We start from the raw sequence: 16,410 nt of genomic DNA on the forward strand, positions 1-16,410 counted from the left end.
CCTCACTGTCACGACTCAGTGAATCTACAGACTCATCCAGCATCAATATCCGTCCTCTGAGCTACTTTGAGGATGTGACAGCAGCTGTGTCACAGCTCAGAGATAAACTACAGGACATTCTGAGGGACACATGGACAAACATCTCACTGACAGTGACTGAAGTGGATGTTTCACTGTCACAACCAGAGCCCAGGACCAGAGCTGGATTCTTAAAATATTCAAAGAAAATCACACTGGATCCAAACACAGCACACACAAATCTGTTATTATCTGAGGGAAACAGAAAAGCAGTATTTATAAGTCAACATCAGTCTTATTCTCAACACCGAGACAGATTCAACTTAAACTCTCAGGTTCTGAGTAGAGAAAGTCTGACTGGACGTTGTTACTGGGAGGTGGAATGGAGAGGCGTAAGAGCTTATATAGCAGTCGCATACAAGAATATCAGCAGGAAAGGGAGCTCGGATGAATGTGGATTTGGACAAAATGACAAATCTTGGGAGTTAAGTTGTTACAGAAACAGTTATACATTTTGCTACAACAAAATCTACTCTTCAGTCTCAGGTCCTCAGTCTTTTAGAGTAGGAGTTTACCTGGATCACAGTGCAGGTGTTCTGTCCTTCTACAGCGTCTCTAAAACCATGACTCTCCTCCACAGAGTCCAGACCACATTCACTCAGCCTCTCTATGCTGGACTTGGGCTCAACTTGTTTGATGGAGACACTGCAAAGTTCTGTAATCCCAATTAGACAGAGACTGTGTCTGAAATCACTCACTACTCCCTATATAGTCCACTATATAGTGATTTTGCCATTTTGTAGTGCTGTCTGAATGTATAGTGAGAATTATTAAACCCTATATAGTGGACTCATAGTATCCCATAATGCATCGTGCAAAGTAGAGTAAAACTGATGGTTACTAACCAAACAATATATACCATCATGCATGGCGCTCGTGTTGAAAGAAAGAAAAATGGTGCAGAGAAAATTAACTGAGTAGTGTCTGAAAGTGTTTATTCATTTTAACGATGAGCTCACTGTATAGTCCTCTACATAGAACTCCCTGGATACTGAGTAGGAAGGAGTGAATGAGTTAGTGATTATGGACACAACCAAAGTTCATTTAAGGTTCCATTGGTCAGTGATTCTTTAAACAAGATATTAAACAATAATATAGCACCAAAAAACTATTTTGTACAGATACTGGGGTAATGGTGTCCTCAGCAGAGAACTAAGTCATATCCCCTCTGAATGTGTTGTAATCGGAGTTTCTCTTTGCTTTGGAGTCCCTCCTCCCCACATCTATAAACAAACATGGACTGATGGAAGAAGTCAAAGAAGATGTAATCTTTAGTATCAAATCTCACATTCCCATGTTCTGTTTACAACCTTAAAACTCATTTGAATATTTGTAAACTGGAAACTCTTCTCTTCAATCTTTTCCATGTGACCTGAATGCAGCATCAGTGTTACAGGGTGTGATTGCTGTGAACAAACTGATACAGTGTGATATTGCATACATTTTAATCCCTCTTTACTGATGTTGTTTTAGGCTAAGTTTTTACTCATCTTCCTGCAGTGAACATCAGAGCAGGTGAACTGAAATCTGAAAACTTATGTACAACACAAGAGGGCGCTTTCATCCTGCTGACCAGGGTTTAATGGATGTGTGTGTGTGTGTGTGTGTGTGCGCGCATGTGTATGTGATAAGGTTGGTTTCTTATTGATGCTTTTATGTGAAGAATTGTCTTGACACTGATCAATAAAACTTAATGAATACTGAAGTGTGATTCCTGTTGTTGCAAATGTGCAGGTGTAGCTCAGTGAGTGAATTGCTTTATTTTATGTTGTTAAACATTCACAATACATAACTGCTGCTTTTGCTTATAGTGTAGGGTCAAAATATATTTCTATTCTGCAGCTACTTTATGAAACGTCGAGACCTCTCAGGTTGTCTGGATCATGCTTGCTTACTGTCTTAACGTCAAAACATTTTTTTATTGAGCAGCTGATGTCAGTTTTTTTGCGCCACATATTTGAATCAAAGTACCAGAAAACCTGACTGTAAGTATAATTCTGGCTTTAACTGAATTCATTTAGGGGCTACATATTATATTGTATACCTCACTGCATTGTAACTTTTTATTGCACTTTACTAATTTGTATGTCTTATTTCATACTTAAATTACATGTATGTATTTTTACACGTACCATCAAATCCAAAAAAAAAAAAGAAAAAAGAAAAACAACAAAAATCCTAACTCTACACGCTATGCTTTTATTCTGAAAGCAAAACCTGTTTCCGGTATTGCCTTAACTAACCCCTTGCGCTTTGATGTAGCTCACGAAAAGATGTTTTGCAGGTGGGATTTTTTGTATAAACGCGGCTTTTGTCCGACTTTAACTGCCAGGCCCCTCGGAGACTGTTTTGTATGACGGATACGGAAGTGTAATGCCAGGCCGTCTCTTCAGAGTTTCGGGTGGTGAAGCGCAGTGTCGCCATTGTTGTTGTCTTATGTTTAGCTGCTAGCTGTAGGGCTAGCTGGGACCATAGTCGTGTAGTAAATACACTCTGTGGTAGTAAATGAGGACTTGTGTTTGTCCTTTTCAGAGTAAAATCCTAAATTGATGGCTAGACGCAAAACTCAATTCAATGAGACAGTAGTTACCAGATATTTAGACAAATTGTAACATTTCAGACGTAGTATATAAAACATTTTTTCTGACTGGTACATTTTGACAATACTTTCTTAGCTAATTGCTTGTGAATAATAAACAAATGCTGTTAATTTATCCCTCATTTGCGCTACCAAGCTGATGTTGGATAGCTAAAACCGTAAAATGGTTTGCTAATGGAAACTGAAATTTAGCCCGTTTGATTTAGTGTTATCGTATATTACTCATGCCGAATTCATTATGAAACATACATAACGAATATTGTGTTCTTTTCTTTTAATTTTTTTTAAGGCAATGTCACTGTGTTTTACTACACATTAAGTGATTTGTGGATACGTTTCAGTGCTATTGGATTGCATGTTAAATTGTACGCCTTTATTGTGAAGTGCACTTCTCCTGTTTCCGTGTTAAGGTCCTGAGCTTGGAAACAACTGAGAGGAGCACTGCGGTGTTTCGGAGAAGCATTGTTAGCAGAGCAGTTCGTCGCCAGACTCCTCGGACTTCTGTCGTTGCCCACTCGTTTTCCTCGACGGCTCCTCTCCTTTCCTGATTTTTATTTATTCCCATACACACCTCAAGGGACTCGCACAGAAATATAATCACTAAATGACAGCCTCTCTCCCCCGCAGAGAGGACAGCTGGTGCGGTGATAACATCGGAGGCGGGTGGGGGGGGGGATGCCCTTGACTTGGGAAGGAAGAGTTAGGAGAAGGGGAGCATCATCATTTAATGTAGTGACATTGTGTGATCTTCATTGGCAGGGGCGCCAGGGATGCGTCGCAGGCTCTGCAAGTTGATTTCATCCCTGCCAGACGAGGAGCAGCAGCAGCAGCAGCAGCGTCCTGCTGAGACTGGAAATGCTGTGCATCTGCAGGGAGCCCTGGCCCTGGAGCTCCGCTGGTCAAGCTGAAGAGGCCTGAGCGGTCTCCACCTCCGGATTAGATGGTGGCAGAAGGCAAGTGTGCATGACAAGATAAACAAACCCAGAGGCTGTACTGCCTGCGCTGCAGATAAGCAAAAGCTGTGAGTTTACTTTGAGTTTGGTTGTCATATTTGCTTTTTCTGGGCCTCTTTAGGCACCACAGACTCTATTTGTGGGAGTAGATGTACCTATTAATAATAAATGTAATGGGCAGCAGCCCCTGAACTGTAAATGTAGGCTTGAAACTGGGCTGGTTTATTTTTCTAACCCCTAAAGAAAGGTGGGTTTGACTGAACATAATGGCTGACCACGAAGAAGCAGAGTTGTCTGAGTCGCTTCAGAAAGAGGACGGGTTCTCCAGTGAGCTAGAGGAACCAGGTACAAACTTCAAATCTAAAAGTATGCCTATTTTAAATGACGCAGCACCTCAAAAGGAAACCTTACTGGCTAGTTCTGTGCGAATGTCCATAACAGTGGAAGAGAGCGCAGAATTCATCCAGCTCCCGGCCAAAACCGAGTCCTTCGAGGCAGAGTCCCCAACCAGGACAAACTACCTACCCAAGCCAGGGAAGTCGGCGCTCAACAGGCCGAGCTCGTACATGGAGAACACGGAGATCCGTAGGAGTAAAAACATTGCAAGGAGGAAGCCCCCGGGGTTTTTTGCTTCCAGGCTAGCACAGATTCGCCTGCCCAGTAGGAAGTACCTGGGCATTATCTTACAGGACTCGCGCTGCTTCCTTTTCTGCATGTGCTACCTGACATTCATCCAGTCGCTCATGGTGTCGGGCTACCTCAGCAGCGTCATCACCACCATAGAGAAGAGGTACAGCCTGAGGAGCTCTGAGTCAGGCCTCCTCGTCAGCTGTTTCGACATCGGGAGCCTCCTGGTGGTCGTCTTCATCAGCTACTTTGGCGGGCGGGGCCAGAGGCCTCGCTGGCTGGCGGTAGGTGGGGTTTTCATTGCCGTGGGTGCCGCCCTCTTCTCCTTACCTCACTTCATCTCCCCGGCGTACCAGATCAAGGAGGTCAACTCATCTTCCGGCAATGAGGGCCTGTGCATGAACAGCAACGCCAGTGGCAGGGACCGCGTCGACATCACTTCCTGTCCCAGAGACCAGGAGGGCAACGAGCACAACCTGTACGTGGCGCTGTTCATCATCGCTCAGATCCTGGTAGGCATGGGATCCACGCCCATCTACACGCTGGGACCAACCTACCTGGATGACAACGTCAAGAAGGAGAACGCCTCACTGTATCTAGGTAAGAGTTTGTAGGTATGGGTGAGGAGTTTCGTTCCAGCTAACCTTTATGGCAGCTTGTCTTACCAATTAGGTTTCATATAATCAGTGAAATTATCTGTGCAGTGATTGGTTAGAATGAAAAACTGCAGGTGTTTGAGCTGCACTTACATTTGTTGTCTTCATATGATCTGTAATCATGTTAGGATCAGTTGACATTCACATCCAGCATAATGCAGCACCTGAAAATGCTTCTTGCTCTTCCAATAAATCCAGTAGAAATTAGGACACAAATGAGCCCCCGATCCCCCAAATACAATGTTCAAATTGGGAATAGCAGATGAATATGGTTCCTCAAGTTTGGAAGGCCCTGCAGAGTAAAACTAAATCTGGGCTGATGTTCATATTCAGACATTTCTTCAGGTATACTGTAAAGAAGAAGAGAGGGGTTGAGTCACAGTTAGCTAAATGTAAGAAATTCAGGCTTAATTCAGGATTAACCATTTGACTTTTAGTTTTAAGGCCTGAGTTGCTTGTATTTGGGCTGTGAGACAAACTAAAAACAAACTAAAAAACCCATATCACGCAAGAAGCAACTAGTCTCTACAGTGTTTCAGACCGAAGACAATCAACACAACGACCGACCAGGTCCCTGTTTCCAAAAGCATCTTAAGGCTACGATGATCTTTGTCTCGTTCTAAATCTATGTGCTAAGATCATCTTGCCTAAGTTAAAGTTTCAGTCAAACAGTTAAAACAAAGGTTTTTGACATTAAACTGTCTCAAATGACATGATCATGATTAATGTTGACATTTGTCCAGAATTCAGTTGTAAATATCAAACTCATTTAATATAACTGTGACACCTAAGACGTCCGAGGTCCAACACATCACGGGCCAAGACTCTGTGATGATCAGCCATATTGTACAGACTCATGACTTTCACCATTGAGTTGTGAATTATGACAGTTTAGAAGAGGTTTTCAATATCAATGAATATTGCCCAACAGCCCAAAACTCGACAACATTACATTTTCCTTCATAAAGAAAAGCAGCAAGTTCTCATATGTTGAGATGCTTGATGATAAATCATATGAATCATTCACCAGAATTGTTGCTGAAACTAAAACCAGTGACACTGAGTTTCTGTTATGGCCACATTTGCCACCGCCACCACCTGCATGTCAGATTTGCTCCAGAAAGTTCTGTGGCCAAATTGACTATGTGACCTTGAAACTACCCCCCCACCCCCCCACCCCCCTTCCCTTTCACATGCTTCCCCAGAAGTTCTCGCCCCAGTAGCCTCAAACAAGGTAAAGCCGAATTAAACTAACAAATGAGAGCTGTGTTATGAAAGAGAGTAGGGGAAGCGGAGGGAAGGACTTATGTGCATTCCTGTTGTTGGAGAGTGGGGCAGTAAAAGTGCCACTGAGGATCAGCTTTGGTCAAAGCCCTTAGTTTTTCGTTCTTTTTAATAGAACTACAGGTGAGCTTTGCTCAGTGCAGCAGCTGGTTGGTGGCACCATGTCACCTGCAAAGAGACTGGAGAGTGAAATGTAATTGGACACTTAACAGGCTGTAGTATAGAGAAATACAAAATGCATGAGTCTATTGGTCTTAATTTCAATGCCAAAAAGAAATAATAAGCAAAACAAAACATAACATTTCCTCATAAACAGTACACTGCATGGCCAAAAGTGTGTGGACGCTGAAACATCACACCCGTATGCGATCGTCGAGGCTGTCAAAACAAGATATGCAGTAGTGCTGGAAAGTGAAATTAAAAAAAGTTAAGGAAGCACAGTGGTAAAGTTGATCCCAGACACTTATCAAATGATGTTGAGTATTTGGTTGTGGAGTCAGTGGACCCCTGAAAAATGGATGAGTGTCAGAATTTGACTGTTGGTTGGACAAAACAAGCAACTTGAAGACATTACATTGAACTATGAGAAATGATGTTGATCAGTGTTCATCATTTTCTGACATGTAATAGATCAAACAATGTGATTTTCCTTCAATACAATTTTTAGCATATGGTGAAGTTTGGAGAAACTTTAAAATTGAAAATCATTTGAATGACTCTTGCCTTTAGCAAAACCAATCTGGCTGTTGTAACTTCATCTGCTCCACCAGCCACTTTGGCACAGAACCAAAAAGTGTTTGTCTGACGACACCCACTTGACCAGTAAACTTTGGCATTCAGTTGCTTTTCTGGCTGCTGAATGAAAACGTTTGTGTCCAGTATACGGCAAGCAACGGCAGGACAGAGCAGAGCAGAGCGTCCCAGTCAACAGGAGCAGATTCTGTTTGGCTGCAGAAACATGTCGGTGTAGTCGGTTGGTTTAATAGCAGCTGACAGCTTCTCCAGCCACTGGAATGAGGAACCGTTCCGTTTTTTTTTTTTTTGTTTTTAATCCAGTCCATTATGAAAAACACAAAGCAGGAAAGTTCAGCCAGTTTTACACTGGTAAATATTGTGTCTCACTTACTATTATTTTCCAAAGTAAGCAGCTTTCATTTGGAGTACTTATTTTTTGACAATATTCACAGCTGAAATTCTCTTTTTATCTTTTCATGATGTCATGTTTTAGCATGTAAATGGAGGTTTGTGGTAACCAGCTCTAATCCTGGATATCAAATGTCAGAAATCAAAGTACCCTTGACGTCCTCTTGCTGCTAACACAAGGCTCATTTCCATCCTCCTGTTTTTATGAACATTTTTAATTTGAAAAAAAAAAAGAAAACACTTGAGTGGAAACAATAGAAATTCGATAATAAGGTTAAAACACTGCAAGCAATGGAAAGAGACTTGGCGAATAAATCCTAATACCAACTGAACAGATAAGAACTGAAGAGATAAAAAAATTGCGTGTGAAAAAAACCATCAGATGTGTGTTGACTGATATGGAGGAGATAACATTCCCCTAATAGATGCGTGAAATAATCAGAAATGCAACATATCAGTCGCTTAGAATGCCCTTTAGGTGTTTTTTTTTTGTTTTTTTTTTAAAGTGCTACACCAGGTAATTTGGAGCATTAATTTGTAGATTTGAGACGCCCCCTCGCTTTCGCCTGAGTTGAATTCTCCAGTCCAATACAAATACAACAAAGGGCTGACTGTGCAAAGATAGGCCTCTTACACTACTTAGCCTACTTAGGTTATTATGTTAGTGGCAAAACATGAGATGAGCGGAGACAGATGATGCTGTAAGTAAATCTGCGGCCATATTGAGGACTAAGCTGGAATGCCATCTAAGATAGACCACCGCTGTATTCATTTAGCCCGCCGCTTTATCTCTGCAGTCACTTTAAAAATAACAACAAAAAAAAAAGAACACACATTGATCGAGGGCTTACAGAAGCAAAGGGGGCATGTCCTGGCACAGGGCCGTGGTAAGCGCAAACAAAAATCAATCAGTACCATTTGTCTTGTGATCCCTCGTCAGATCAAAGGTGTCTTTTGGTTTCTCTCGGCTGTTAATGGAGATAAAAAGTCGATAGGGAGGGAGATTTAAACTTGAGTTTGTAGTGAATGTTAAGTTGGATGGCCATGACCAGTGGGAATGGGGTAAGCCCAGCAGTAACACAATGCAACATCTTTTTTAAGGCTCCTGCCCCGCCTTGAAGGAACGTCTCACTGGGACAATTGGATTTATTGCTGGTAATTTTTTATTAAAAGGAGGAATCCAACTGATGACAAGTTCACATGACACAAGAGCTTTGGAGTTACTTGGTGTTTCTAATACTGCTATTAGTCATGGTAACCAGTGTTACTATTTCAGTACTACTGATATAAGCCTTACTGCTACTGATACATTACAGTCTTGTCCAGTATAATACTTTTGAAGAAGATTTTTAAAGTTTCTCTCCAGATGTGTTTGTAACTATGTCAAAATCCTCTGCTATGATTGATATTTTGTTTAATGTGGTTTTCCCACATTAAAAAGTGAAAAAAATTGGAAATCTGGGTCTGAAGCTCCTCTATTCTTACTTCCTCATTGAGAACTCTGGATCAGGCCTTGCTCCAGGTGGACAGGTGAAAGAGCAGAGAGCATCAAGATGGTTAGAGGAGGAAACATCAGAGAGACTCAGCCACATGTTTGAGCCTCAGTCAGACCCAGACTCAGATGAGGAGTCTGTTGAGGCCAGAAACAGAGACTAACAGATGGATCAGAACAGTTAGCGCAGTTAGCATCTTTTATTTGTTTATGTTGTTTGTTAGCTTGTAACTGGCAGTAGCTGGCACAGTGTTAATGGTTGTGCTAATGCTAACTCTCTCTCTCTCTGTTCTGACAAGGTTTAAAGTTTATTTACCCCCGCCCCCCGTCCCCACAAGTCGACAGGATTGGTTCCTTAGGTTTGTGATGTATGAAACCCTGGCTGTCTGAATCTGTTTTTATGACACTGTCATTGGTTCACTGCATTTCAAGGTGGAAACACTCAGTCATGGGGTTGACTATTTCGTTGGTTATTTCGCTCACGATGTCTTGTATTATATAAAACATCATATGGACGTTAACAATTTTCATCAGAGGGGGTCTTTAATGACAAAATGGGTTAAACATTATGGTAATATCTTGTTTCAGAGTACTGGGGATCTCACAGCTTAAGTTCAGTCAGCTGCGTATTCGAGCTGGAGATGGTGGACTGGCTAGGGCCTAAAACTTCAAAGACCATGCATTGTGTTAGAAGTTTACACTAATCTTCAAATCAGTCCCAAAACACTCATAGCTCCAGTGTAAGAAGGATAAACTGAACAAAACCTAATCCATCATCTATGTTTCGAACTAAAGGAAACTTTGGCAGAGAGGGGAGCAACAAGGAGCTGATATTTACCAAGTGAGAAGAGAAGGTCCTGAAACAGAGCCAGTACTTCATCATTACCACACCGTTTTGTGCCAGTATGGGTGCAGTGCACTTGCTGTCTGCGGTACAATAAACATTCTGGTCCATTTTGGCCCTCTTTTGCGTTAACCTACATATGAGATCATGCCCAAAGGCGCAACAGACATCCATTAGAATAATTCAGCACAATATTGCTTTGTAACCCCAATAAGAGATGCTCTGTTTGGCTCCCATGCGAGGCAGCGGGCCACGCTGCAACCACTTGAAATTTTAATGTGCCAGCTCAGAGACACAATATGGTCCTCAGCGGGTTTAACAGGGCTGCCGTGTTTCGACATGTTCGTCATGTTACAGCTCTGTGCATGTGAGGTCAGACCTGTGGAGAGTTGCTTCTATTATGCTATTATAATGATAGTAATAAGAGATGAGTTGTTGTCTAATTGGATGGTATGGTAGATGGTTGGTGGTAGATTCAGACATCTTGACGTGCGCTTGAGTTTGTAAACCAGTTTTCTATTTTGATCATATTTTTTTTTATTCTTCTGCTGTTTTGTCTTGCAATGGGAGTCAAATATTGTGCCCAAGAGTCAATTTGATTATACACTTTGGAATAAACACCATCAACCAAACAACCATGAAACACGGGTTTTATGATATTTTCTGGATAAGATATAAAGTCATGTCTACAAGCTGAGTTTCCTGTTTACTCCTAGAGATTAATCATGTTTTTAAAAGACATGCTATCAAAGCAAGAATAGTTTATATGTATAGATACTTCAACAAGACATGAAGGCATAAAGGGAATATATAACTTATTGGCCTTATAATAACTTCTAATTCCTTAAAATAATGCAGCCTGAGATCATCTTAAACTCCTTCAGTGCACTGATTAAATCCATAAAATTGTATTTGAAAAAGCTAGTTTGTATAAAAAGTTAGCTTCCTGCCTGTTTTTGTCTCTACTATGGCATCATTGAAGCGCTGCTAGAAACATGGGCAGGTAAAGGCTTGTAAATGATGAGTAAAAGAAGGAATGTATTACTTTTCCTCACCACTGTGCCTCTTTTTGGCCCTTTATGTATTCTTGTTATCAAGCTTTACTGGTGGGTCAGGTTTTGGTTTGACCAGTGGATATAAAAGCTGAGAGACTGACCTAAAAGTCTAAACCAGAAAACCAAGACTGGGATGTACAGAAACCAGCTGGTGTGCTTAAACAGACACTGCGGTCTGTTTGACCGCTGTTCATCTCGCATGTCTGTGCCTCTCGGCCCACTTTGTTGTAGGAAATTAACATCTACTTTTATGCTCTAATTTGCTTAAATTTGACAGGTTGTAAGGGACATCTCTCAGCAGGGTCGTTTGATTAAACCTTTAACCTGCCGTATCACTAAGGAACCTCACACTTCTCTCTAACGGGGGGTCCAAAAAACTTCACCAGTCGACAAATGTTTCAAATGTAGGTTGTACAGCCAACAAAACTTTATTTACATTTTTCTGACATTCAAAAAGGCCAATGATCACTGCCTGAACTTTTCCTAGAGCAAGAGGAACCAGGGACTAAATTTAATTCCTGGCTCAGAAAAAGTCAGTGTTATAGGGAAGTAGTTTCAGCCCAAGGATTAGCCCAGGGATTAGGAGACTGAAGGGCTTAATGGCACTGAACATTTAAGTGTTTGTTGATATTAAAATGTTTTTTAAGTTATGTTATCAACTTCATAAGTGGTCTTAAAGGAGAGAGAGAGAGGGAGATAAAGAGAGAAGGAACAGCGATAGAGAAGTCTATCGAGTTCACAAGCTAAAAACATTTTCACATTTTATTCTACGACGTAAAATGCGTCAGTAAATGCCCCAGTCCTGATTTCTGTAAGCTTTTATGTCTCTTAAAATAGTCCAGTTGCTAACAAGTGTCTAAATGAGACTACAGAAGTTAACGTTAACCGTTAAACTTTAAAACCGATCTACTTTGTAAGAGGAGAGGCTTTTGTTGAAGAGGTCAGAACTAAATCTAACGACAACATGAAGTTTAGTGGTGGTGACGTTGAAGTCATGTGCCTGTGGTGTAGTTGGTTTATAGCGTAACATTAGTTTTTTACTTCTGGTCATTGTATTTAGGCGTAATAGTGCAGGCATAAACTACAGTACACATTTACAGGGGAATTCCGGTTTACCCGTCATGGTTACTACGTTTCAGTACAATGTCTCCTCTGTGACTCTTGAAAAAAAAAAAAGAACCCATGACTTGAGGGCTGCATATTTTTAGTGTAAAGAGTTTGAAGGCCATGTCATTTAGAAGACAGAGGCTCTAATGAAGAAAAAGGGCTTTATGGGAAGAGTGGGAGGTTAACAGATAGTCTTAGGGACTAAAAGTCAGAATATCCCGCCTCTGACTATAATCTTTCCCTTGTGAGTCCCCTCTTTTATGGAACTGTGATACTAAACCTCTGGAGAATCCTGTTAATCACTCAGTGGTTTTAGCAGTTGAAACCAGCAGTCGCCATGAGCAGCAGGTCGACAGTGACTCCTATCAACACAGACCCGCTGAGGATCATGAAAATACTCTGAGGTAAAAAAGTGCAGGAAGCCTGAGCACTGATTTCATGGAGGCAGGGTGTCTGATGTTGGTGCTGGCAGCTCGCTGGGAAGTTGTAATGAGACAGTGCTTTGTCAGCAGGTTGCCATGACATCGCTCACATCCCATAACATTTCATTGTGTGGTCGAACGCTGCCCCCTCCCCTTTCCATCTCGCTGCAGTCCGGCCTGACCTGGCTTCAGCTCTGTCTGTGTCAGTCTGTCCCCCCCCGAACACTACGTCACATGGCTCTTCGCTCAGCATTTACTGCTGCCGTATCTGGTGCGACCAAAAAAAAAACACTGCAGCTTCAGTTTTGTCGTCTTTATAAAGCTGTATGTTACAGATAAACCCATCCATCAACCGGCAAAGCTCTAATGAAACCACGACTAAAACTCCAGTTCTGATTTATGATTTTGATTTACGCTAAACGCATTGAAAGCTTACAAGTTTTTTACTTGTTGATTGAGGAATTGAGAAAATTAGGTTTTACATTTATTAACAGTGTTTTGCCAGCGGTGACTGTCGCACAGCTTCCCCTCTGATTTACAGCTGCCATCGATCTCTTTTACGGCCGTGTTGTGGTGCGTGTCGCTGGCCCAGCAGGTCCACACTCATGTAATCAGGGTTGTAAGGAGCCAGACTACAGTTAGTGATGCAGTAGAGGCCTCTGTGTACTCTCATTATGTGTGTGACGGTGATACAACACCTTGGCAGCACTAGAGTGCTCATAACCACTGCAAGGAACCCTGCTGAGTCCCATTATGACATACTAGAGTATTATTACACTGTAGTCGGCAGTTACCAGCACATTATCATAATAGAAAGGGGCCTCTCAGTTGTGTGCAAGGATAAAAAGGAAGAAAAGTGCAAAATGGAAGATGGATTATTAACTACATGCTCACTACGAGAGCTGGTATTGCAGCCAGTAAAACATGACTCACAGCACAGTTCAGATAAACCAGATCTGACCAGATCAGACTGCTTGGCTGCATCTACCTTTTATTTAACAGGCACACTGTGTAACTTTCAGCGCACTGGATGACACCTATTTTTTTGGGTATTTTAAAATGGTCGCTTGATAAGTTCTGCTGTGACTCGACAAAAATCACGTCATTCATGTGTCTGAGATGTCACAGGGGACGTCAGAGATTCTACACTTTGCATGGAGGTGTCATGAGGTTGCACAAATCACCTTATACTTTCTTAAGGTTTAATTTAGCTGAAGGAGTTACTTAAGGGTTTTGCACATAACTTTTTTCCTTAACTAAGGAAACCTTTTAAAAAGATTTAAGTTATTAAGTTATTTACAGCAGTGAAAGAGATTTTACAGCGGTAAAATTCTACTGTTTCCATGGAGACTGTTGATTTGCTGCCATTAGCACTTGTGATAGGCCTGCCTATTATCACCTCACCATGGTGAACTTGGGTTGCTAGGGTCTTCTGTGCAACAATTTAACTGATTTTAAGTGATTACTGAAGTATAAGACTAAGATAAGGAGAGAATCTAAAATGCTTCAGTGAACATTTTTTGCAGTTGGTAACATTGACCTAAAAAGAGCTCAGGAGAGAGATCTCCAGTTTTTACGTTTTGCATATTTCTAGTCATAGTTCTGCATCACACACCCTGTTTGTGAGTTTCATGGAAAAGAAACTAGAGGATCGGACTGGAACAGGCGTGAGGCTGGGGATTGGTGGTTTTACTGGATAAAGATGCTGAGGAAGTCATGGCCTGCTACCAATAAACAGGCAAAATTATGAGGGGTTAAAGTTAATATATTAGTTGATTAAAAGTCGAAGTTGTGAAAATGCTTGTGAAATTTAAAACCGATTGGATGAAACAGGAACCAATGTTTTATCATGTTTCCCGTCTTACATTCATCATCCAGCTTTCACAACACATTTGCCATTTATCATAACTGGAAAAAAAGTGACCAAATGGGTCTTCAAAAGCCTTTTTTATTAAAAGAAACCAAACTTCTCCAGTGTTAAATGTTGTGTTAACAAAAGCCGTTGATTAACTTAACCTAATAAAATACTATAATTCAGCACCCAGAGCCCAAAGAAGTAAAGAAAGTCCTTTTATTACCGAGTTATTGGCCCAGATTACTTACTGTAGTCATTTCACATCTCTTTCACAACCCTCTTTAATATAACTTCATGAAGGTAGTTTATGGAAATTTACTTCACATTTTCAATTGTAGAAATTTCTCCATCTCGATGTCTTTAGTTTTTTTTTTTCTCACTTTCTCTCTGGCTACTCATATCTCAGCGGTGCCTGGTCGCCGGCCTTACCACCAGCAGCCTGGTCGTCTCTTATCCCTCTGCTGATAGTCTGCATCACATTGCGTAACACGGCAGCCTGCCAGCCGAGGGTTTTTCCCTCTTCTCCGGCTAGATAAGGGATTATCCACGATGCTGCAGGGTCCCCTTGGAAAATCCAAGCCCTCAATCCCATCCCTATACTTTATCATCCCAGGCTCTGGCCAACCCAGTCGGATGATGTAATAGTGGAGTGGAGAGATGGACAATATGCTCCTGTGAAGATGCCCGGTAGATGAGTAACTGCAGTGCTCGTGCTGCCGCTGGCATTTCTGGAATACCTCGGACTTTTATGGGGACAGGGAGCTGAAAATGAGATTTTCTCTGAGGGGTCAGGTTTTTGAGGAATATTCGGGAGTTAGGCACGCTGACTGTTCATGCATTAATGCACTTCAGTATGGACAAAGTTTTACGTCATGTGCAATGCTGACTTTATTAGACAATTGACAGAATATGAATCAACAGCAATTTTGATAATAAATATATTTTTCAAGTCATTTATCAGATTGGCAATCGTTCTCTGGTTCCATTTTCCCATGTGAAAATTTGTAGTTTAAATATCATTGTGACTTTAGTATTGTGAAATAGTGATGAGATTTTTTTCTCTTTCTTCCTGTTACACTTCATAAATAATTTGAGCTTAATTGGAAAAATCAGCTTTACAGTTAAATGGGCAATGAAAATCATCGATGTTTTGCTTGGAATGAAGATCCAAAGCAAATTGCAGTGAAAATAAACAAAAAAACTGTTGTTTTATCTGTATTGCATAATGGTAGGAGGACATGGATTATTAAAATTCTTTGTATGTGATGCGATTTTTCATACATTCTGTCTATCATACTATGTTCTTACAACTTTAAACAATGACATTTAAAACATTCAACATATCTTTAAAAAATAATGTCACGTTCCACTGGATTCTTGACAGATTTTTAATGTCAGTTTTTATTGGAACTATTTCTGCTGAAGGAAGCCTCTGAAAACAGTTCATTTACAGTAGAGAGAGAAACCATTAAGACCTGCAATAACAAGTTGATTAACTGCTTACCCAACTGAAAATTAACCAGACGCATTATCTAATTGAGAAACTTCTTTACTTTTTTTTTTTCAGCAAAATTGCCAAACGTTGGCAGATTAGGCATCTAATAAGTGAGGATTTGCTGATTTTCTCTGTCATTTTATTGTAAAACTGAGTATATTCAGATTTTGGACTCAGACTCTATTCTGACATTTTATAGACCAAATGATGAACAGATTAATTGCAAAAATAATTGGCAGATTATATGATAATGAAAATAATTGTTAGTTGCAGCCTCACTTTCGATCATGGTCTTTATTCTTTGCTGTGGTTCCCCACTCGCCTTCACAAAGTAGTTCCTGTAAAATAAAAATAAACAGCACATTTGAAAACTGCACATTATAGATGCAAAAAAAGGAAAAAAAAAACAGATACATGTCAGAAAATAAGTGAAGTGATTGTTCAAATGTGAAAGTAAAAAATATTTGTACCTAGGAAGCAAAAGCAAACTGTATAAACTAAGTAAAATTCTGTAAACTTCATTAGTCTTAGTGACTGTGTGCGTGAAGTTCACACTACACGGCAGTTTTTGGAAATCGCAGAGAAAAGATTTCAGTTGTGTTCCCACAGTCAGCCATGATAGCTGTTGATGCATCACTGGCAGGTTGTGGTTTTATTTTGAAAAGTACAACACTGGTGATGAAAGTTCGACATGAGGCGTCTACTGCTGACATGAACCCAGAGCTCCCAGTGAGTTCCCAGGACTCTGACAGTTAGATAACGTTCACTCTGGTCCAGGGCCTGACCAACCTTGGAATTTT

The 16,410-nt window shown here is 40.8% G+C and overlaps 2 protein-coding genes across 3 annotated transcripts in view; both read left to right on the plus strand.

Annotated features, from left to right (window-relative positions):
- Positions 1-2: 2 nt before the first annotated feature.
- LOC111647091 (tripartite motif-containing protein 16-like protein) lies at positions 3-1,783 on the plus strand (the record flags this gene model as incomplete). Its single annotated transcript, XM_023396709.2, has 1 exon — positions 3-1,783. A coding segment is annotated over one exon (747 nt), but the record flags the coding sequence as incomplete, so codon positions are not given.
- Positions 1,784-2,338: 555 nt separating this feature from the next.
- Positions 2,339-16,410, plus strand: part of LOC111647060 (solute carrier organic anion transporter family member 5A1-like) — a 36,149-nt gene continuing 22,077 nt past the window's right edge. The window contains exons 1-2 of one of the 2 annotated variants that reach the window (XM_023396667.2): positions 2,339-3,975; positions 4,072-4,857. In XM_023396667.2, the coding sequence (XP_023252435.1) occupies positions 3,897-3,975; positions 4,072-4,857 (865 nt within the window). In that variant the 5' untranslated portion in view covers positions 2,339-3,896. Of the gene's footprint in view, positions 4,858-16,410 lie in introns of both variants that reach the window. The other variant, XM_023396666.2, reaches the window with a different exon arrangement.

Source organism: Seriola lalandi, unplaced genomic scaffold (genome assembly GCF_002814215.2).
Source record: "Seriola lalandi dorsalis isolate HSWRI2012SDOR001 ecotype SW California unplaced genomic scaffold, Sedor1 jcf7180002054982, whole genome shotgun sequence".
NCBI classification, from domain to species: domain Eukaryota; kingdom Metazoa; phylum Chordata; class Actinopteri; order Carangiformes; family Carangidae; genus Seriola; species Seriola lalandi.